This window comes from Strigops habroptila, chromosome 9 (assembly GCF_004027225.2).
Source record: "Strigops habroptila isolate Jane chromosome 9, bStrHab1.2.pri, whole genome shotgun sequence".
Classification (NCBI taxonomy): Eukaryota; Metazoa; Chordata; class Aves; order Psittaciformes; family Psittacidae; genus Strigops; species Strigops habroptila.
In genome coordinates, this window is record NC_044285.2 from 22,480,707 (window position 1) to 22,502,725 (window position 22,019).

At 63.3% G+C, this 22,019-nt stretch overlaps 1 protein-coding gene across 4 annotated transcripts; it reads left to right on the forward strand.

Annotated features, from left to right (window-relative positions):
• The first annotated feature begins 496 nt into the window (after positions 1–496).
• On the forward strand, positions 497–21,832 carry LOC115613295 (diacylglycerol kinase delta-like). Of its 4 annotated transcripts, none has more exons than XM_030498589.1 (30): positions 497–701; positions 1,669–1,913; positions 11,167–11,277; positions 11,391–11,471; positions 11,643–11,747; positions 11,929–12,061; positions 12,229–12,335; positions 12,732–12,857; positions 12,983–13,085; positions 14,954–15,116; positions 15,207–15,315; positions 15,472–15,611; positions 15,724–15,802; positions 16,280–16,371; positions 16,578–16,677; positions 16,944–17,184; positions 17,441–17,539; positions 17,650–17,749; positions 18,223–18,330; positions 18,520–18,616; positions 18,693–18,800; positions 18,980–19,093; positions 19,259–19,393; positions 19,494–19,660; positions 19,803–19,920; positions 20,007–20,093; positions 20,190–20,306; positions 20,392–20,497; positions 20,997–21,127; positions 21,439–21,832. In XM_030498589.1, the coding sequence occupies exons 2-30, from the start codon at positions 1,716–1,718 to the stop codon at positions 21,511–21,513; spliced, it is 3,450 nt and encodes a 1,149-aa protein (XP_030354449.1). In that variant the 5' UTR covers positions 497–701; positions 1,669–1,715; the 3' UTR covers positions 21,514–21,832. The 4 variants fall into 4 exon arrangements, with proteins under 4 accessions (XP_030354449.1, XP_030354450.1, XP_030354447.1 ...); XM_030498590.1 differs by having other exon boundaries at positions 21,000–21,127; XM_030498587.1 differs by having other exon boundaries at positions 20,007–20,306.
• Positions 21,833–22,019: the final 187 nt, after the last annotated feature.

Below are 22,019 nucleotides of genomic sequence, written 5' to 3' on the forward strand. Positions count from 1 at the left end.
GGTGTGGGCACACGTATGTGCACAGCAGCAGCACATTTCCTTGCCAATGCCTGAGCTGTGCGTGCCAATGCGCGCATGGGTGTGTACACACATATGTGCATGGCCACAGTGTGCGTGCCATCCATGTGCATGCCCTTGCCTGTGTGGGTGCATGTGCTTTCCCACAGTGGGGGTGTGCATGCTGGTGCCAGTGTGCCATGTTCATACATGCGGGCACGGCAGCCGTGCATGTACTCACCCGTGCCCGTGCTTATGCCTACCCATGCTTGCGTGGGTGCTCACAGTGGTCATGCATGTGCCTGCCTGTGCCCGTGTGAGTGCTGCACCTGCGTGTGCGCTCACGCCTGGCTAAGCACATGTATGTGCACGGGCTTGCTCATGCCCGGGCCGCGCAGTCCCGTATGGGCGCGGGCGTGTGCACACGTATGTGCGCGCGGCTGTGCGTGTGCTCTGCCATCCCCGTGCCCGCGTGGGCGCCGCACACGTATGTGCGCGCGGCGGTGCGGGTGCCCGCCCGCGTTCTCGGGGCCGTGCGTGGGCCGCCCGCGCCGCCGCGCGCACCGGAGCAGGCCGGGGCTTGCGGCGCAGGGGCAGGGCCGGGGCCGCCCGCAGAGGCGCATCCCGCGGGGCCGGGGGGGCTGCGGGCGGGGGCCGGAGCAGCGGCGACCTTGCACGAGCGGCGGCGGCGCGGGGTGCGCAAGGTGTGTGCGCGGGGGGGTGCGCGGGGTGCGCTCCACCTTCCCCCCTCCCAGGCGTGCTGCGGGATGCTCGGCGGAGACCCGGCACCCGGCAGCCCCGAGGTTGGGGGGGTAGGGGGGGAGGGGCGAGGCCCGCAGCGAGGCGGGGTGCGCCCGGAGTCGGGCGGGGGGGGGCGGCAGCGCTGCGGTGCCCTCTCCTCCCACCCCCAAAAAGCTTGTTGCTGCTCGGGGACACGGCAAAACGTTTGCCTGCATCCGCGGGAGGGGGGCGGCGCAGGAGCCGCGTGGGGCCGGGCTCGGTGCCGTGGGGTGTCCCCCGCCAGCGCTGCACTGGCCAGGCTCGCTCGCCCAGGTAGGTGCCCCCCCAGTCCGACCGCAGCCCCCGTGGCGGGAGGGGGTACCGTGCGGTGACGGCTTCTCCTGCATGCGGGGAGCCCCGCGTCCCCCTCTCCATCCCACCACACCCGCAGCCACCTGCTTGGGACTGGCGACCCACCAGTGTGGGACCAGGAGATGCTCCCAGCCCTTCCCGGCTGCTGGAGTGGATGGCAGGAGGCAGCTGCTGCTTCTCATTGCCCACCCCCATCCCACCTCCCTCGATCTCCCCCCGCCACTGAGGGCAGCACAGCGTCCCGGGGATGGGCACCAGATGGGGGCCTGGCGCAGGCTGCAGCAAGGGTGGTGCACCCCAACGCCAGGGCATTGGGTGGCCGCAGTCTCCCAAGGTGGAGCAAGGAGCAGTGTTGGCATGCCAGGCAGGGTAAGGAAGAGTTGGGACACCAAAAAAAGGCAAGGAAGGAAAACTTTGCCTGCAAGGAAGCCACCCTGAGTGGCGTTCCTGTGCGAGGAGGTGCCTTCTCCCCTGATTTTGAGGATTGTACCTCCCATTTGGCTGAGCCATAGAGGATGAAGTGCCGTGCACCCCCTTTCAGGGCTCTTCCTCCATTCCTGTGTGTCCTTGTCCTCCCAGGGCTGTGTCAGGAGCCAGTGGAGCCGTGAGCCAAGCTGGGTGGGAGGATGGCTGAGAAGCTGGTGCCTGGGGACCTATTCCTGAGGAAGACCCGGGAGTCAGTGTCATCCCTGGACTCGGACAAGCTGGCACCCATCTCACCCGAGGCGGGTGGTGAGGAGTCGTCTGACAGCGAGGGCGAGCAGGAGGACAGTTCCCACAAGCTCATCCGGAAGGTGTCCACCTCGGGGCAGATGAGGAGCAAGGTCAGGGGCACGGGGGCTTGCGCAAGGGGCTGGCTGGCACCCGGGGTCCCTGCTGAGATTGGGGGTGTCTCTGTGTGTGTGTGTATGTTTTGCCTGCCCTGGGGTGTAAATCATTTCCAGGCACTTGCTGCTTGCAGACCTGCCCCCCAGCCAGTGCCCAGGGCAGTGCCAGGAGGGGTCTGGCTCCCTGTACACGAGGAGGGGCAAATGGGAAAGGTGCAAACCTCACAGTGGCAGGGTAAACATTGGTCCCGTGGGGCTGTGGAGCACAGTTTTTACCCCACTGTTTGGAGACAGGGTCTCTCCCGCACCCGGACTGCCCCCCCCCCCCCCACTTGCTTTCATCCCATGTTTGCATTCCCTGGGTTCCCCCCACCTGCCCGTGGGCAAAGGGCTGTCTCAGGAAGGCTCTGGCCCCTGGATGCCCGGGGGTGAGACTTAAGGCCATTGCGGTGCCGCAGGCTCCTGGGATCCTACACCCCGCGGCAGGCACCACGTGTGCAGGGCCTGGTGGGTGGCAGAATGGAGCCGGCATCTTCCACAGTGCCCCAGATTAATTCGGCTGTGCCAGCTCCCCTGTGGGCCCCGTTCCCGCAGCCTTCCCTATATCTGGTCCCCTGTGGTGATTTGCTGGGTGGATGGGGATACCTCTGAGGTCAAACGTGACACTCTTCTGTCTCCTGTCTGTTGGCATGAGGGCAGCTTGTGGCCATGTGTGTAGCTTGCTCAGAGGAACCTATTTTGGTAGGACTTCCAAAAATACGGGGTGCAGCGCCTGCTGGCCAAACGGGGGTGGGTGGCTGTAGATGTCCACGGTGGGGACAGTGAAATGGATAGGCACCTACTGCCTGCAGCGCAGGGGGAGATAACCTGGGCTGAACGGCCGGGTGGGAAGCACGGAGAGGAGGAGGTTTGGAGGGAGGCGTTTTGGGGAGGGAGGATGTGGGCACAACGCGGGAGGATGCTCTGGACAAGTAGTCCCTTTGCATCCACCTCCCCGGCAAGGAGGCGGCGGCATGAGTCAAGGCGGTGCCTGCAGTACAGGGGGGCTTCCACACCGCGACAGGGGATTCTCGCTCTGGGGCCATGGCAGAGCTCCCGCACCTGGCTCCCGTCCCCAGCCACCCCTCGGTGGGGTTTTGGTGGCTGCACCGCCCCAGGGTAGGGGGCAGCCAGGAGAGCTCCGCGTGGGATGCGGCTGCGGAGCTGGGAGCAGCCCCGGGCTCTGGACGCTGCGGGCATAGAGGGGGGCAGCAGGGCTGGGGGGATGAGGGATGCACTGGGTCTGGTGGCAGGTTGGGGCTGCTCAGGGCTGGGACGAGCTCCCCCCGCCGGCTGGCCCAGCCCTGGCTGCTGTGCCCAGTCTGGCACACTGGCACTGGGGGGACAAAGGGCGATTGCCCAGGAGTGCGGAAGTCGCATGCTGCCAACCCGGCACCGTTTGGTTTTCCCACTTGGCAGGAGACGTTTCCGGAGCAGGCAGTGCTGGGGGGGCTCTTGCTGAGTCCCTCCAGCTGCTCGAGGAACGTGCCTCAGTTTCCCCTTCTTTTGGAGGAGGCTGGTACCCCCTCTGCCCGCTGTGCCCTGGCTGCCAGGTGGGTGCCATGGGCTGTGTTGCGTGGGGGACACCATGGGAATTGGAGCCGGTGGGCAGGGTCCTGAGAATGCTCAGTGCTGTGTGTGAGCTCTCAGCACCCTCCTGGATGGGCAGCAGCAGCCACTGGAGCTTGCCACATGGCATTTGCCATGCCAGAGGGATTTGCCATGCTGCAGAGCACAGGGGATATCGCAGAGAGCCATCAATGCCAGGAAACCCAAGACAAAAGGGTGCATGGCCAGGCTGTGTGACAGCAGGACAGGGACACAAGCATGTCCTGAGCCCCCAGCCCGGGGATCAAAACTCCTCTACACCACCAGTAGGTCCCGCCTCGCTGGCTGGCAGGGTGCGTGTGAAGAACGGCTGAGCTGGTGGCTCCCTGCCCACTGCTGCCCGCATCCTGCCCGCTGCCAGCAATTAGCCATGCAGGAGGTGATGCCGCCAGTGTGCCAGGGAGGCTGGCAGCGTGATGGATGGGCAGGCGGGAAGAACGCAGCTGTGTTAATGGCCACAGAGCCGGGAGAGACGAGAGAGGGGTGAGAACTGGGCAGAGCTGAAAGCAAGCTGTGCATGTGCTATCCCCCCCAGATCTAAGTGTTTTCAGTGTCAGGGTTTTCCCTGCAGACCCCTTTGCCTTGGTCTGGATGGGGAGGCTTGCCAGCCTTGCTCCTTGCTGGCTGGGCTCCTTCCTCCCCCCTGGAGATGAGGATTTTAGGATGCGATTGCTGCTGCCGCCCAGGTTGGGCTGTCCGTGGCTCATGCCATGCTGTGGCGCACGTGCTGCCTGTCGCTTCGGCCGCGGCCACTGCTGCCGCTGGAGCGATGGGTGGCACGCGTGCTGTGGCAGGCACTGTTCTGAGCTGCTTCGACACCCGTGTGCACTCACACGGGGTTGGGAGTGGGGGGACACACCATTGCCTGCACCACGGAGACTGGGGCAGGTACCTAATTAGCACACAGTTAATGAGGGAGAGTCTAGTGCCAGGGCTGCAGCTCCTGAGAGATAACCAGGTACCGGGGTGGGGGGGAAAGCTGGCCTGTTTTTTGACCATTGGTGGTGGTTGGGGTGCTGGAAGGGGTCTATAGGAGCCTGCCATGAAAGGGGGCTGGGAAGGGTTGGGATCCTCACCCCACTGCCCACCCACACCGATTGGAAGGACCTCAGTCCCTGGTGATGGGAGTGAGCAGCTTCGCCCATGCTGGGGTGTTGCCCAGCCCCATGGGGACAGGAGCGGATGAGGATCATTTTGGGACCTGCTGAATCCACCATTCCCCGTGCTCCCCCTTCTCACAGATTCCTGTTCCCCCATCCCCTCCTCAAGCCTCCCCATCAATCCCGTCTCCCCGCTCCACACCCCCAGCTTGGCTTTCTCCGGGCTGTAATTTTTGGGCGCCCCGTGGGGCGCTTTGTGCTGGCTCAGCGGAGGCGGGAAGCCATTGTGCTCCGTGACAATGACAGCTGCCAGGCGCAGGTGCCCCCGCCGGCCTGAATGGCCCCAGGACGGATGGGGTCCTGCTGGTTCCCCCTCTTTCTCCTCCTCCTCACCACGGCCGGGGGCTGCCAGTTGCCTGCACCAGGTTTTGGGAGCACAGGGCAGAGCGGGGGCTGTGCCGTGACCCGGCGCTGGTCCTCCTGGGGCTGAGCATGGAGGGGAGGGGCGATGGGAAGAAGGGGGCAGTGCTCCGGGTGCAGCAGGTGGGGGTTGCACATCCTGCCCGCGTGGGCCAGGCGAGGCTCCCGGTGCTGCCTCGGCGCTGCTGAGCGGAGGCGGGAGCAATCCGCCAGCTCTGCTCGGCTCCGGCTGCAGGGAGCTGCCGTGAGCGGCTGCTGCCAGGGCGCCCGCACCAGAGCCGGGGGCTGCAGGCACCAAGTGGGGCAAAGGGGGCACGTGCCAGGGGTGGGGACATTGCCCACGCGGTGGGCACAGCGTGTGCTGCCATGGCGGTCAGGGGTATGGCTTGTCTGACCTTTAGAAAGGAGGCTCATGTTCCCGTATTCTTGGTGCTGCGGTACATCGCAGCACTTGGTGGGGCTGGGGGAGCCACCAGCATCCTTCCAGGAGGCGGGGGCAGGACAGTGGGGCTGTTGATACCCTGAGGAACGAGTGCTCCTGGTCCCTGCTGCAGGCACCGGACACGCTGCAGGCTCAGGGTGCTCTGGGAATGGGGCGAGCGGTGCCTGTGGGTGTCGGGGTGTTGGGGCAGTGGTGGGGGGCCCAGTAGGGTCATGCTGCAGAGCCCAGCTGTGGGGAGGGCTGCATGCCAAGGGCCAGATCTGGGCCAAAAGACAAGGAAAGCAAAGCAGGGCCTTTGGGGACAGGCCTGGAAACCTCCTTCCTGCAGTGGGAGGGTGGCATGTGGCTCCTGGGCAGCGTATCCTCCTGGCTTGGCACTGGTGAGGGACTGAAGCACCCCTCACATGGGGAAAAGCTGGGAGAGCTGGGACTGTTCAGACTGGAGGGAGGCTGGGGCTGAGGAGTCTCCAGCACTGTGGGTAAATATTTGGAGGGGAGAGTGCAGCAAAGAGGGAACAGGCTGTTTCCAGTGGTAGCCAATGATGAAAACATAGGAAATTGCATGTGAATACAAGGAAACACTTTTTCTACTGTGAGATTGGTCAAATGCTGGCACAGACTGCCCAGAGAGGCTGTGGAGTCTCCATCCATAGAGACATTCAGAACCCACGAGTTGAGCATCTCCACGATGCCGGGCAGCTCCCAGTGATCGCCATGGGCTCCATTCCCAGAGCTCCCTGCCAGCCAGCATCAGAGCCCATCTCCAGCCCAGGAATGTCCTGCATTGCTCCCTGGCTGGTGGCATGTGTCCTAGCAGGGGCTGGTGGGGGGACTGGCCGGTCACTGGGTCACCCCACACAGTGGGACCATACTGCAGGGCACAGTGAGGTTTCCTGGGGCTGAGGATGCAGGGGAGGCTGCAGGGGAGGCTGCAGGGCAGTCCAGGCTTGCTCTCCCTGATCAGAACTCACCAAGCCGGTGCCTAGAGTGCAAAGATAGCCCCAGTGCTGCCTGCCAGATGCTTGTGAGGTCCCCCAGAGGCTCTGCCCTCTCCCAGCTCATGCTTCTCATTGTGCGAGCACTGCCCTTGCCCGCCAGTGCCGGGCAGGGTGGCAGAGCCGTGGCAGAGCCATGGCAGGCGCAGGGTGCCACCGGCAGGATGCTCGGTGACCAGTGTGGCTGTCGATAGGGAAGCACGAGCTCATTTTTAAAAAGCAGTTGAAGGGTGTGACTGCTGGAGGATGAGGCACGGGGGGGGGGGGGGTCGCCCTTCTTCTGGGGGCTCCTTTCCTCGCTCCTCTCCTCCTGGTTAATCCTCCATCCCCTTCTGATGGCCTGAGTGGTGTCCTGTGGCACCACATAATGGCAAGTCAGGACTGGTACTGGAATTTACTTTCAAGGATCCCCCCCAGCACTGGGAAGGGGGATTTGGGGTCCTGCAATGGCAGCAGTTTACATCCTTGGGAAGTGCAGATGCAGTTGAGCCTGCAGAGCCATAGCATCCCCCGGGCACTGAACCCCCGGAAGAGCTCTGCCATATCTGCAAAGCCTGATAAGGTTTCCAACCGACTCCAGCACACGGGGTGCCCAGCAGACACGTGTGGCCCCATGGCTCTGCCCTGCTGCCCTGGCACCGGCGCAGGCTGGGGGATGAGCTCGTGCCTGGCAGGCTGCTGTGCTTGGAGCAGGGCGGCTGCCTGGGATGATGCTGGTGCAATGCAGGTCAGTGCATTGGTGGGTGCTGGGTCCCCCCTCCTCCTCCCTGGCTGAGGCAGCATGTTGCCATGGGGCCAAGCAGGAGCGGTGTAGGGCTGCAACTCAGGCGGGGAGCCAATGTGGTACCCACCAGCCATATGTGCCAGCATTCCAGAGTAACAGCCTTCCTGGCTCTGCTCCAGCAGCTACTTTGCTGTCCAAGCTGATCCCAGTGGGAAAACCCTCCCAGCCTAGCAGTGGCCAAACCTGGATGCGCTACAGGCTCTTCCTGTGGACGGTGGTGCCAGAGCTGGGTGAGTGGGGTGTGGGTTTGAAGCAGCATCCCAGGGCCGAGGGAAGAGCCAGCACTTAGGGGTGCGCTGTGGCCTGGAAGAAGCCCTGCTGCGGTGTGGTGCCGAGCGTGCAGCCAGCCCATGGTGTGTTGGCCCCTGGGGACCAGCCCAGTCCTGGTGGCACGGTGCTGGGGATCTGCCACCCTCCCGGGGTACTTTCAGCTGCATCCCTGGGGAGGCCCCGGTGCTGCTTGCTCTCCACCAGCTTTGGCAGAGCAGGAGATGGCGTTTCCATCCCTGCCTCTGCCTTCCCACCCTATGTCTCCAAGCCCCCATTGGTGCTGGGTACATCCCAGGCGGGGCTGAGCCCCCAGGCTGGGCACATCAGGGAGGGTCCCTGAGATGGGGCAGAGGAGGGCTGGGGCAGAGCCCCACAGTGGGAGCTGCCCTTGAGCTGGTGCCAGGCAGGTTGCCCATAGGTCTGGGCACCAGCATGGTGCCTCTGGGGCAGAGCCAGCGCTGGCTCTGCTGTGGCTCCCTGCAGCGCTGGCTGTGGCTCGCCGGCTGCAAAAGCTGTGTCTGGGGTGAGTGGAGGGGCCGGTGCTCGGTTTGGGGCACGGGGGACACAGGGCCATGTGGTGCCCAGCACAGAGCTCCCACTGCAGTGCCCGGGAGCTGTTGTGTGCGCAAAAGCTCTCCAGGCGGAAGAGGCAGCCCCTGCCCTGCGCTGTGGGTGCAAGGCTCCTGCTCCTAGGAATTATAGGGTACCTGATAACCACTTGCAATAGGGGATTGTATTACTGTGGTAACCTTGGAGCCCTGGCTGGTGCTGTGGTGCAGCCAGCAGGGCAGGGCAATGCCACCCTGTCACATCCCACCCGTTGCTCACCCGAGTGCTGGCCTTTGCCTTCCCCTTCCCTTTCCTGTTTGCGAAGGGGAAACGCTGGGCTCGCTCAGTGCCACCCACTGCAGCGCACCTCCCCACCGCGGGCCAGGTCTGCTGATGGCCTTGGCCGTCGGGTGCTTCCCAGGTCCCCTCCCCATCCCTAGTGCCAAAAGCAGGGGTCCAACACTGCTGAGCTGCTGGGGAGATGCTCTTGGCACAGGACAGGTGCTCCTGCCTGAGACTCACAGATGGGCAGGTGCAATGAGACCCCGAAACAGCACCTCAGGCAGTGTGACTCGTGTGCCTGCCCTGGCACCATGGCACTGCCAGGCTCTGTGGCTCATTCTGGAGAGGGGACATGCCTCATTTTCCCAAGGAGGAGGCTGGCTGGCCCCACACTGGTGCCAATCCAACCCGTGCCCCATCACACCAGCACTGGGGGGGACAGAGCCTGTGTGGACAGCCAGCCATGGGCATAAGGGGCTGTGCAGCGCGATGCTGTGCACGGTGGGGCAGAGGGCTCGGGCTTTGCTGCCACACCTGGGGCACCCCAGGCATGTGTTGGGAAGCACTCAAGGGTGGATGTGGGGAGAGATGACACCCAAGCTTCTCTGCATGGGTTTGCCACCCCATACCGGGATGCTGGTGATTAGTTAGTCTGCACTGGGAGGAAACTGAGGCACGTCCCCCCCCCAACCACAACACTGCGGGTGTCATAAAACTCTAATGAGTGTCCTGGTGGAGGTGGTGGGGGCTCTGCCTTTCGGGCTCTGTGCTATCCTGGGGCTGCTGCAGCGCTGGCAGCCATGTCCCTGTCCTGGGAATGGCCAGCAGTGTGACTTCCTGGGCCTGGGAGAGGCTTTTGCGGCGCTGGCTGCCAGAAGGAATTGCTGCAGCAGTGCAGATGGGAGTGTTTCAGGTCCGACCCCTCGCAGGAGGTGATGCTGTGTCCCTGGGCAGCATTCCTGGCTGCATCCTGCCACCTGCGTGGCCTTGGCCCCAGGTAGAGCTGAGCACCCATGCCCTGCTGCTCCTCACCATCACGGGCTCCCTGGCGCCTCTCATCACTGTCACATGTTGCCTGTCCTTCGCAGCAGCAAAAGCAATGATTGCAGCAACCCCAGAGCCTGTGCCTGTATCCACTGCGTGGCAAACAGCAACGGTGGAGTGGCATTTGTGGCTGGATCTCATCTGGCTGTGGCAAGACCCTGCTCTGTCTCCTCTTGACATGGGGCAGGGAATGCCAGGGTGCGTGGGTCATATGCGGATTTGGGAGTCACAGGTGGACCCCCTGCAAGGTTGTGCTCCCCTTGCTGGCTGTGCCGCAGCCTGTGCTCAGGGCAGCTCTGGGCTCACCATCTCCATATGCTCTCTCAGCCAAGAGGCTGGGGAGGGGATGCGGTGGTTCCTCCCTGGCACCGAGGACTGCACTGGGTGGGGCTGGCACTGGGGACATTGGGGCTGTTTGAACCTGTACCAGCACTGACAGGCAGCGTGGGCACGAGCCACAGGCAAACCCTGCACCAGTCCTGAGGGAAAAGGTGTTGATAGCGAGTGATAAAGGATTAAAATGTCCCTCTCAGAACCTGCGGCTGCAGACTGGAAGAGAGCTGAGGACATCCTGGTGCATGCCCTGGGGGCTCAGAGATGAGTTGGGCATCTGGGGGCGTCAGGGCTCGGGGAGCACCCCAGGTGGGGTTTTGGCTCTTTTGTGACCTTGGAGGCTCCTGCTCCTCTGAGTGCTTTGGCCATCACATTAGGAGCTGTGGGGCAATGGGTCGGTGCTCAGGCCAAGGTGTGTTTGCAGGCTGGCGGGTGCCTGCATGCCACCTCTTGCAGCATGTCACTGGGCACAGAAGCGCAGAGGCCCAGGGCCACGGTTCTGTCACGATGCCCTCGGTGCCCAGTGCTGGTTTTCACTTTAACGTGCCTCGTCACCATGCGCCGGGCTCCGGTACAGGGGCCGTTGCTGCTAATTGCACAGGAGCAGTGGTATGGGGCTGCCGGCGGTGTTCAGAGGAGATACAATCAAAGACAAGGCGCTGCCAGAGCACCTCTGCCACCCGCTTGGCACCTGCCACACACACTCGTTAGTTGAGCCTTGTAAACACCCTGCGGGGAGGGGAAATACTGGCCGGTGCCGCGGATGGGGAGGGCAGAGGCCGGTGGCTGGGCTGCTCCCAAGGGATGCACTGCACTCCCAGGGGATGTGCTGCCTACCGGGCTGCCCTCGGCCCTGCGTTGTCCCCTGCAGGGCTGGGCAGGACTGGCCCTATCCCAGCTGTCTGCTCCCCAGCCCAACAGGGGCTCGGGCCACAGTGCTCGGGTAACACCACCTCCGAGAAAGGTGCAGTCTTGTTGGCTCGGGGGCATTGGTGTCCCCTCCGAGGCAGCTCTCGCAGCCCCAGCTCTGCACTTGGCTTCAGGGAAGCTGCAGCATGTCGAAGGTCCCCAGATACTGCTCTGGGGATGAGGAGGAAGCGACCAGCAGTGGTGGCTCTGTGCTGCTGGAGACCTCCAACTGCCAGCACTGCTGTGCCCAGCAGCATCCTCCCAGGCCACAAGTGCCCGATGCCCAGGGTACGGCGAGTGATGGACACATCGTTTACTCTGCTACATCCTGCAGAGTGGAACCCCAGAACGTCCCATTGGTGCTCTGGGCACTGCTTAGCTCCTGGGGACCCAGGGACTAGTGTCGCTGGGTTGGGTGGGGGTGGCTTCGGGTGTCCTGGGACTGCAGGAGCTCATGACCCTGTGGTGTCTGCAGAAGAGCGTGAAGGAGGGACTGTTGCTGAAGCAGACGAGCTCCTTCCAGCGGTGGAAGAGGCGATACTTCAAGCTGCGGGGCAGGACGCTCTATTACGCCAAGGATGCCAAGGTGGGCTGGGGACAGGCTTCTGGCTTGCCCAGCCAGGGGGGCTGAGGCTGTGAAGCCCGGGAGGAGCCCAAGGTCCTGCCTGGTGGACTGGGGCACCGGTTTCTCCCCTGCAGTCCCTGATCTTCGACGAGGTGGACCTGTCTGATGCCAGCGTGGCTGAGACCAGCACCAAGAACATCAACAACAGTTTCACGGTGAGGCAGGTGCAGGGCTGCTGCTCGAAGCCTGGCAGAGCTGTGGGGCACCCCACAGCATAACCTCGTGCTGCTGGAGGCTGCTCTGGAAGCAGCATGCTGGGGTTTGCTGGGGGGTGGCTGGCCGTGCAGAAGCCTTGCAAGGGGACATGGGGACGGTGGCTGCTGCAGGTGATCACGCCATTCCGGAAGCTCATCCTATGTGCGGAGAACCGGAAGGAGATGGAGGACTGGATCAGCGCCCTGAAATCTGTCCAGAAGTGGGAGATCCATGAGGTGATGTGGGCAGGGGGCTGCACTGGTGCTTGTCTGCGAGTGGGTACCTGTCAGGAGCCTTTGGCTGCTGGACAGGAGCTTCTGTCCTTGGTGCAGCCACAGGAAGCACAGGAGCTGGGAGGGAGGGAGGGAGTGCTGGGGGGTCCCATGGGACTGAGGGTCAGGGCTGTGCCCCACGCAGGCCACGCAGTTCAACATGGAGCACTTCTCAGGCATGCACAACTGGTACGCCTGCTCCCATGCCCGTCCCACCTTCTGCAACGTGTGCCGCGAGGCTCTGCCAGGGGTCACCTCCCATGGCCTCTCCTGTGAAGGTCAGTGCCGGGGTCCTGCTGGGGAGTGGGCTGGGGGCCCCCTCCAAGGCTGGCCCGGAGCAGGAGGGATGCAGGGTAATGCCATCAGCTGCCATCACTGGCTGCGGAGGGGTTGGGGACCAGGGCTGCGCATTCCATGGGGACCATCGCTGCTTCCCCCCGTGCAGTCTGCAAGTTCAAGGCACACAAGCGCTGCGCTGTCAGAGCCACCAACAACTGCAAGTGGACAACCCTGGCTTCCATCGGCACTGAAATTATTGAGGATGAGGACGGGGTAAGCTGGGGAGTCCCTGCATGGGACCCTGGCAGGACAGAGTCACCAGCAGAGCTGGCCTTGCTGTGCCTCCACATCATGAGCCAGGGGTCCCTGTCACCTTGCTGTCCCCTGCACTGTGTGGCCTCTGGGCTTGGCGGGTGGGGACATGGCCTGGGGACACCTCTCCACCACCCAGCATCCTTTATTGCTCTCCATGTTTGCCACCTGCAAACTTTTGCTGAGGATGCCCCTGACCTGCCCCACGCTTTGGTGGCTGCAGGGCAGGGACAAGTGGGCACGCAGGGGGCCTGGAGCTGCTTGGCCCTACTGTGGGGACCGTCCCTTGGGTGCCGCTGTCCCTCGGGTGCAGCGGCGGTGGGGTGCTGTGCCGCTGGTGACACCCCCTCTCCACAGGTGGCCATGCCCCACCAGTGGCTGGAGGGGAACCTGCCCGTCAGCGCGCGCTGTGCTGTCTGCGACAGGACCTGCGGCAGCGTCAGGAGACTGCAGGACTGGCGGTGTCTCTGGTGCAAGGCCATTGTAAGGATGTGTCCATCCCCATGCCCACCCTGCCCATCCTGGGTTCATTGCTGGGGAAAATGAGGCTGGGGGCTTTAGTACCCCATTCCGTAGCTCTGCTGATGCACTTGTCTCTGTGTCCCCAGGTTCACAGTGCCTGCAAGGAGCTCTTTGGCAAGAGGTGCCCTCTGGGCCAGTACAAAGTGTCCATCATCCCGCCGACCGCCTTGAACAGCATTGATTCCGATGGTGAGTCACGGAGAGGATAGGGCTGGGCTGTGGGTGGAGGGGGATGGCCTGTTTGGGACAGGGCTGTGAGCTCTCTGAGCCTCTCTGCAGGCTTTGATTTATGGCACTACTCCTGCTTTCCTGTGGGGCACCAGGAACACGGCCATCAGTAGGCTCCAGAGCCACTGCCCATCTCAGCCGCACCTTTCTTGAAGGGTTGCTTGTTGCCCTGTGCTCTGTCCCGGGGTTGTGGGGCTGGCACCTCTCTCTAGTGTGTGGCTTCAGTTGCTTCTGCCAGGCTGACTCTCGTGGTGGCCCTGGCCATGGCCCCTCCATGCTGGGATGAGAGGCACCAGCCCTGGGACACTGACGTGGGGTGCCCCACATTGCACCCCAGTGGTTCAGCACCTCGCAGGGCGGGATGAGGCCCTTGCTTGGGTCATTTCTTAGTGTCTGAACCTCGGTAGGTTGTTGCTAGTGCAAAGCACAGTTTCCCCCTGGTGTGGCTGGTGCAGGGTGCTGGCGGAGAAGCAATGCACAGCCTGGGGGTCCCCCCCACCGCTCCCGCACCCTCTCCAGAGGGGCCCAGCAGCCTCCGGCGGGTGAAATCTGTTCTTCTGCTCCGGATATTTCTTTCCTCATTCTTTAATGGTTTTCACTGCTCGGCTCAGCCGGTGGCTCATCTGCTGCTTCTTACTCATCGGGTGCTGTCAGGGTAACCATCACGCGGCTTCTCCTCCAACTCCAGCACCACTCGTCTCCCTGGTAGTATCTCTGCCTGGTGCCTCTTCCGAGGCTGGTGCAGCTGCCATGACCCCAGGTCCGCTGCAGAGCCATGCCATCACGGTCCCCTTGTCCTGCCGTGGTGTCTCTTGGTGCGGGTGCTGCTGGTGAGGGCTCCTCCGTGGCAGCCACGCTCTGACTCAGCAGCCCCTGGTGTTTCCCTCTGCCAGTCGGCTCCGCTCAGCCGGGCTGGGAGCAGAGATCGCGCCATGCCAGGCAGTGCTGGGCCAGCCAGCGCTGCGCTGTGCTACGGGATGCTGCTCCCCGGTGGTGGAGGCACCAGGGCTCCCAGTCGCACCCAGTGGGGCTCCCTATGGGCCAGTGCTGCTGGCAGCAAGGGCTGATGCTTCCCCTGCTGCAGCATTGCCAGGTGTGCCAAGGGCACAAGCCAGCAGGTGCCGGCCTGTGTCCCGGGATGGCCAAGATGGGCCGGAGCTGAGTGTGGCTGCGAGCCAGCATTGAGCCTCCTCTGCCTTGGGCACATTTCGTTCGCCATCTCATTTCTTTAAAAGCATAGTGCTGGCTGCCAAGCCTCCCGAGGCTTCTGCGTCACTGACACCCACCCCACCGGAGCCCTGGCTGAGCAGGCGGTAGAGCTGGGGGCGTCAGCAGCCCCCAGGCCACGGCTGGTCCCCTGCGGTCACGCCAGCTGCCAGTACCACCTCTGGGAGCACCGCTCCTGGTGGGAGCGTGTTCCGCTCCCATCTGGGTTTGCTGGGTTGGTCCCAATCAGGCTGTTGGCACAGTGTGGAACTGACTCTCCTGTGCGCCCACCACCACTGCCCTTTTTGGAGTGGCAGCCCAGGGACGTGAGTCAGCTTGGTGACACATCTGTGCCTGCGGGGACAGTGATGGAGTTAGCTTGGATCTGCCCCAGCACTAGCCTTGCCCGTCTGTGTCCCCATCCCCATTCCCATTCACAGTTCCACCTCTTACTCTTCCACACCTTGCCATCCCCTGGGTAACCCCAGTCACTGTCCCTCCTGCCTGGCCCCAGCACCCTGCAGGGAGGCGCAGCACAGTCGGGGTGTCCATGTGGCCTCTGCTCTCCAGAGGTGCCTTTGTCAGCCAGGGCTGGGGCTCATGCGCTCTCGGGCTCGCTGCAGGTTTCTGGAAGGCCACGTGCCCCTCCAGCTGCTCCAGTCCGCTCCTGGCCTTCGTCAACTCCAAGAGTGGGGACAACCAGGGCGTCAAGTTCCTACGCAAGTTCAAGCAGTTCCTCAACCCAGCCCAAGTCTTCGACCTCATGAACGGGGGCCCACACCTGGGGTAAGTGCTGGGCTGGGTGCCACGGGGTGGCCAATGGGGCGCTGCGGGCACCTGGCTCAGCCACAGCCCTGCCTCCTGTCCCTGCACCAGGCTACGCCTCTTCCAGAAGTTCTCCACCTTCCGGATCCTGGTGTGTGGGGGGGACGGCAGCGTGGGCTGGGTGCTCTCCGAGATCGATGCCCTGGGCCTTCACAAGCAAGTGAGCGGGAGCGCCTGGCATGGCTGGCATGAGCCGGTACCAGCCCTCTGCTGCCAGGAGCCCCCCCATGCCCTGGGGCACTGCGAGTGATGGGCACGGCGGCACTGCGGTGTCACAGGAGCTGCTCTGAACGTGCCGTCTGATCCCTGTCCGCAGTGCCAGCTGGGCGTCCTGCCCCTGGGCACCGGCAATGACCTGGCGCGGGTGCTGGGCTGGGGCAGCCTGTGCGACGACGACACCCAGCTGCTGCAGATCCTTGAGAAGCTGGAGAGAGCTACCACCAAGATGCTGGACCGGTGAGCATGGCATGGGGCATGCACTGCTCTGCTCCCTCCCAGCCTTGGCACCTCGTGTGTCCCTGTGCGTGGCGCGGGGAGGTGGCGGGCAGCTGTGGTCTCTGCTTGGCAGGTGGAGCGTGCTGACGTACGAGGTGCCCAAGCAGTCCCCCCCGGCGCTGAAGGAGGAGAACGGGGACTCTAACATCCAGGTGGGCACCACCAGGGAGTGGGGGCTTGAGATGGAGAGGGCAAGTTGGGGGGCAGGTTCCTATTCACCCCATCAGCTGATGGGGGAGCACGCAGGGTGGGATTGCACAGGGAGAGCTGATGCCAGGGGTCCGTGGGGACCAGGGCTGAGAGGGCTGGTGGCTGGCTGCATGTGGTGATGACATGAGTCTGGCAGGTCTCAGCCTGGCAATTGTGGTGCTTGGGGGAGGGCAGCAGGGTGAGGCAGAGCTGGCCTGAAACTGGCAGGTTGTTCTGGACTCGTCCCCATGCTCCCTCTCCACCCCTTGCCTCAGTTTCTCTACTGCTGCAGCTGAGCATCCCCTCTGCCTGGCAGCGTGGGCATGGCTGAGCAGGGCTGTTCATGCCCACTCCAGGGCTGGCTGGGCAAGGCTCTGTCCTAGAGCTGGGCACCAGGCTGGGTGTCACGGCTCTGACTGTCCTCCCCTGTCCCACCCCAGGCCCAGATCTCCCACTACGCTGACTCTGTTGCCTTCCACCTGGCTAAGATCCTGGAGTCAGACAAGCACTCGGTGGTGATCTCCTCTGCAAAGTAAGGAGGGGGCTGGAGATGGGTGTGCTGGAGACCCCCACCGTGTCCCCAGTGGTGCTGAGCCCCACCACCAGAGGCTGCTGGTAGTGGTGGTGCCTGGCAGATCACCCTGGCACTGCCCCAGGGGGGCATTACCCCGGCAGCCCCCCTGGCTGTGCCTGGCTGTGTCATGCCCCTTCCCACCCTCTGGCTGCTTCCCCTTGCAGGTTTCTCTGCGGCACCGTCAATGACTTTGTGGCCGAGGTTGGGCGCGCTTACAAGAGGGCAACAGAGAACAAGCAGGAGGCTGAGCTGATGGCGCGGAAGGTGGGTTGCAGGGGAGGTGGCTGGAGGGCAGGGGCATGCTGGGGAGCACAGCCCAGGCAGAGAAAGGGCTGTCGGGGTCTGCTTTGGTGGCCTTTGCCCTTGCTGTGCGTGCAGCAGGGTGTGCTGTGCCTGGGGTACCCAGGCACTCGGGGTCCCCAGTCAGGCATGGAGTGCCTCGGCAAAGATGGGATGCCAGCACTCAAGCACCCAGCCCTGATGGGGAGGAGTGGCTTGTGCCAGGGTGCTGAGCTGGTGGCATCCTGCAGTGCGCCATGCTGAACGAGAAGCTGGACTCACTGGTGCGGGAGCTCAGCGAGGAAGCTCAGGCCATTGTGGTCCCTGAGGGAATTGTGCAGGCCACCCCTGCCGACACCAAGGACCAGGAGAAGGGCGGCAGCTTCAACCCCAGCCCCGTGCCTCGCATCTTCAAATCCAAGGAGCAGCTCATGCTGCGGGCAAACAGCCTGAAGAAAGCCCTGCGGCAGATCATCGAGCAGGCGGAGAAAGGTGAGGGGGGCTGGCAGCTCACACAGGGCTGTGGAGCCACCCCAGGCTGGTGCCGGACCCCTGCCTTGGTTTCCCCATCCAAACCCTTGGGGTGGCAGCAGCACTGTGCAGTCCAAGGACATCAGCCCTTCTCTGGTGCTTGTCCTGGCCAAGAGAAGTCCCCACAGTGGGGCAGAACCCACAAGGCTGACTCGGGGAGGGGGCATGGGGCCACAGGGCTGCCCAGACTCACTGTCATGCCCCTTTTCGCATCCAGCTGTGGATGAGCAGAACAAGCAGACCCAAGTATACCAGGGCAGTGTGGGCCCCAGCAAGGACAGTTCAGAGGAGCTCAACAAGGAGGAGGAGAGGCTGAGTAAGATGCCAATGAGACACATGGCTTTTTGGGGTGGAATGGGAATGAGCTGTGGGATGGGCTCAGGGTAAGAGCTGGTTCAGCAGCTGCCTTCTCTCCTCCTCGGCCAGGCTCCCAGCAGGAGATGGTGACCTCTGCATCTTCCTCTGTCATCCTGGACCGGCCAGACACCTTTGGCAGCTTGCAATTCCCTGAAGACCCCAGTGCCCTGTGAGTCTGGGGCCGTGCCCCACCAGGGACCCTAGCCCACCCTTGCTCCCCATCGCAGAGCAGGAGCGAAGCTGGGACCATGCTGCCCCTTGGAGGTGGCCACTGGGGCATCCTCTGCCCACGAGCATGGCAGCCCTGGTGCCCAGGCCTCCCTGCACAGTGGTGCCTGTGCCTGGTGCAGAATGTCTTGCTGCCAGCCCCTTGGCCAGTACCATGCTCATGCTGGGAGCTCTGGGCCCCCCCTGCCCATTGTAGGCAGGTCCTGGGTGTGCCATGGGCGTCCCACTGTGGAGACTAAGGGAGGGGGCTCCAATCATCCCTGCTGGCTTTGGTCAGGTTTCCCAGTGCCAACCCCTCCAGGAGCTCACACCACAGCTCCGGCAGGTTCATACCCTGTCCCCTGGTGCCAGCCCTGCAGGTGTCCATGGTGTGCAGTTGCCTCCCAACCTGCTTACCCCATCTGCTGCTTTCAGCCACTTCTCAGAGAAATGTGTCATGAACAACTACTTTGGCATCGGCCTGGATGCCAAGATCTCCCTGGAGTTCAACAACAAACGGGATGAGCACCCCAAGAAGTGCAGGTTGGCTGGATCCCCCCCTGGGAAAAACATATCCCCCTGGCTGTCGGGTGCCCAGAGCAGGAGGGGCCACCAGGGTGCCAGGAGCCATGGGGCTGGCTCAGGGCTGACATTGCCTGGCTGGGGACCCCTTCCTGCAGCAGGTTTCCCACCTGCACCCAGCCCCTCTCACTGCCCCGCTTCACTCTGCAGTAGCCGCACCAAGAACATGATGTGGTATGGGGTGCTGGGCACGAAGGAGCTCCTGCAGCGCACCTACAAGAACCTGGAGCAGCGGGTGCAGCTGGAGGTATGGGTCTGGGGGCACAGGGATCGGGCGGCGACCAGCAGCGCAGCGGCCCCCCAAGCTCAGCCCTCTCTTGCAGTGTGACGGGGTGCCCATCTCGCTGCCCAGTCTGCAGGGCATTGCTGTGCTCAACATCCCCAGCTATGCGGGGGGCATCAACTTCTGGGGAGGCACCAAGGAGGACAACGTGAGTGCCAGTGCTGTGGAGCTGGGAGAGGGGCACAATGTCCTTCCCATGGACCCAGCGAACCTCGGAGCCCTCAGGCAGGGGCCTAGGATGCCCCTGTCTTGGGCACACACAGGGGGAAAAGCTAGGTCCCAAGATGAGCCCAGTCTGGAAGTCTCACTTGTACCGGTCCTCTGCAGAACTTTGGAGCTCCATCTTTCGATGACAAGAAGCTGGAGGTGGTGGCAGTCTTTGGCAGTATCCAGATGGCCGTGTCGCGGGTCATCAACCTCCAGCACCATCGCATCGCACAGGTAGGGGCAAGGGGCCCCACGGGACCCCGTGTGGTGCCGGACAACTTTTGGGGCACCAGCTGAGCTCCTGACTGGCACTGGTGCCACACTGGGAGGCTTTGCAGCAGTTGAAGCCAGTGGTGCGGTGCCAGCTGCACTGCCCACCCTAGGCTGTCTGCCCCGCAGTGCCGTGTGGTGAAGATCACCATTCGGGGGGATGAGGGCGTCCCAGTGCAGGTGGATGGAGAAGCCTGGATCCAGCCACCCGGCATCATCAAGATCCAGCACAAGAACCGAGCCCAGATGCTGACACGGGACCGGGTGAGCACAGCTTGGAGTTGCACAGCCTGTGCAGTGGGGCTGCGCTGGGGCACAGGGAGGTGCAACAGGCTGAGTGAGGGGCCATCTCCACCCCTCGCAGGCATTTGAAAACACTCTCAAGTCCTGGGAGGACAAGCAGAAGGGGGAGAGCTACCGTGCAGCTGTGCGGCCACGACTCAGCTCCCAGCAGTCCATGGAGTACCTGACAGAGGAGGAGAGCAGCCTCTTGCAGCAGGTCTCGCGGGTGGCCAAGACCCTCATCGCCAGGTCTGGCTGTGGGATGGGTGACGTGGTAGGCATGGGGCAGGGGAGCTTTGCTGCAGCGCGGCCACCCAGAGCTCCAGGGGTCCGCGACCTCATGCCGTGCTGCCTGGGGAGCCCCAGCAGCTCCAGCCCCTGTCTCTTGCAGGATCCATGAGGCAGCCAAGGCTCACAAAGCCATGGAGCAGGAGCTGGCACACGCTGTCAACACCAGTTCCCTGGCACTGAGCGAGGCCCTCTCCAATAAAACTGCAGGCACTTCGGAGGTGAGCCGATGCTGGGGGTGCAGGACAACCTCTGCTCAGCCAGCGCAGGCCCTGCCGCTCACAGGGTCATCCCTCCTGGCCCTCAGTTTCTCAGCAGGAATGCAGCTGTGGAGGTGGTGCTGAGCATCAAGGAGCTGTACGCTGAGACCAGAGCATTCCTGGAGGGGAAGGCGGTGAGTGGGGGTCCAGAGAGTGCCCTAAGCCCCCAGTGCAGGAACCTGTGCCTCTGGAGTGGCAGCAGTGCTGGGGACGGTCCCTGTTGCCCACAGCTGGACTCGCCACAGGAGGAGGAGGCTCTGCACGGGCCCCTGGGTGTGCTGGGCCAGGAGCTGCAGCGGCTGCTGGACATCCACTGGCTGGGGCCCATCACCCACCCCACTGAGGAGGTGGGTCATGGGGGCCGGGTGGGGGGGTGGCCCCGGGGAACGACCCCGGGGGCTGCAGGGCCCCGCTTAGCCTGGCTTCTCACAGGAGGGCGCTGGCAGCACCAACAAGGGCAGCTTCAAGCTTCGCCTCAACATCCCCAAGCCGAGGAAGGACAAGGCGCAAAAGCAGAAGACCAACAGCGTGCTCCCAGGTAAAGCGCTTGCAGCCCACGCTGTGGTAGGGACCCCCACATGCTGACCTACCCATCGCCTTCCTGTCCTGAGCATGCTGTGGAGAGACTCTCTGAGAGGGGGACAGCACATGTCCTGGCTGGCTGGGGATGTCACCTTTGTCACCAACAGCCCCATAGACCTTAGTTTTTCTGCTATCGGACGTATGGAACCCCCAGGCCCTGTAACTTCACCACCACTGTGAGGGGGAGAAGGGGCTGCGGTATGGCTCAGCCCTTTGGGTAAGTCCATGCCCCAGGGCTGGGAGGCTTGTTGAGGGGGAGATGCTGAGATGCTCTGTAGGTAAGCTAAAGACAGGAGGAACCTCGCCAGCCTCAGCCTGCCATGGCCGTGGCTCTGCCAGAGGTGGAGGGGGGATGCTGGCTGCAGCCTGCCCCACCGCTGCCCTCAGCGCCTCCCCTGCTGCATCCCGCTGCCTCACAGGGGCCCATTCACCTCTGTGATTTTCCTCCCTGCTAGCAGAGAAGTGGGGCTCCGAGGAGGTGGCAGCTTGGCTGGAAGCACTCGGTTTAGGGGAGTACAGAGACATTTTTGTCCGGCATGACATCCAGGGCTCTGAGTTGATCCTGCTGGAGAGGAGAGACCTGAAGGTACAACCCTTCTTGTGCACTGCTTGCTTGGCTGGCATGCAGGATATGGGAGCAGGGGAGGGGGCTGGCCCTGGCCATCCAGCTTGCAAGGCTCTGAACACCCATACCAGGATCAACAGCACCATGCTTGCTCCTGCCCCCAGCATGGGGACATGCCTATAAGATTACAGAGGGCTCCTAGCAAGGAGCATGCTCTGGCAGGGAGCATGGGAAGAGCTGGGGTTTGCAACCTTGTCCTCCATGCTGCAGCTTGCCCACAGCAAGAGCTGATCCCCTATGAGCACAACAGCAGCACTCTCTCCTCCCTCTAGGACCTGGGCATCACCAAAGTGGGCCACATGAAGAGAATCCTCCAGGCCATTAAGGAGCTCAGCAACCCGCCCTAGACCATGCCGTGTGCTGCCCTTAGGGACAAGGGGTCGGGCAGGGGGGCACAAGGTCCCTGCTGTGCCCTGTGCGTGTGGAGCGCCCCTGCTTGCCTTGCTTTATCTGTTTGTCCCCCAGTGTCCCTGGAGCCGCTGCTTCTCCCCAAGCCTGTGGGGCTGGAAACACTGAAACTGAGGTCTAACCCCCCATCCAGCCCCTGGCAGCGTCACTAGAGGAGCTGGGGCTGCCGTCTGTGTGCCCAAGCTGTGGCCAAAGCAGAGATTCCCCTTTCCCACATGGGTATTTAAGCTGTGTAAATATCTGGAGAAGAGACACTCATTGCTGCTGCTCGTGTAGTGTCATTACTGAGGGGAAGCCATGGGGTGTAGGGGGATGGGACTTAGCCCCTTCCAGCCTTCACCTCTCAGTGTCCTGCTTCCCACCATGCAACAAGCTTCCTGCTCCCCATCATGCAACAATCCACCAGCCCCTGCCCCAACCCAGCAAGGGGAACTGCAGCATAGTC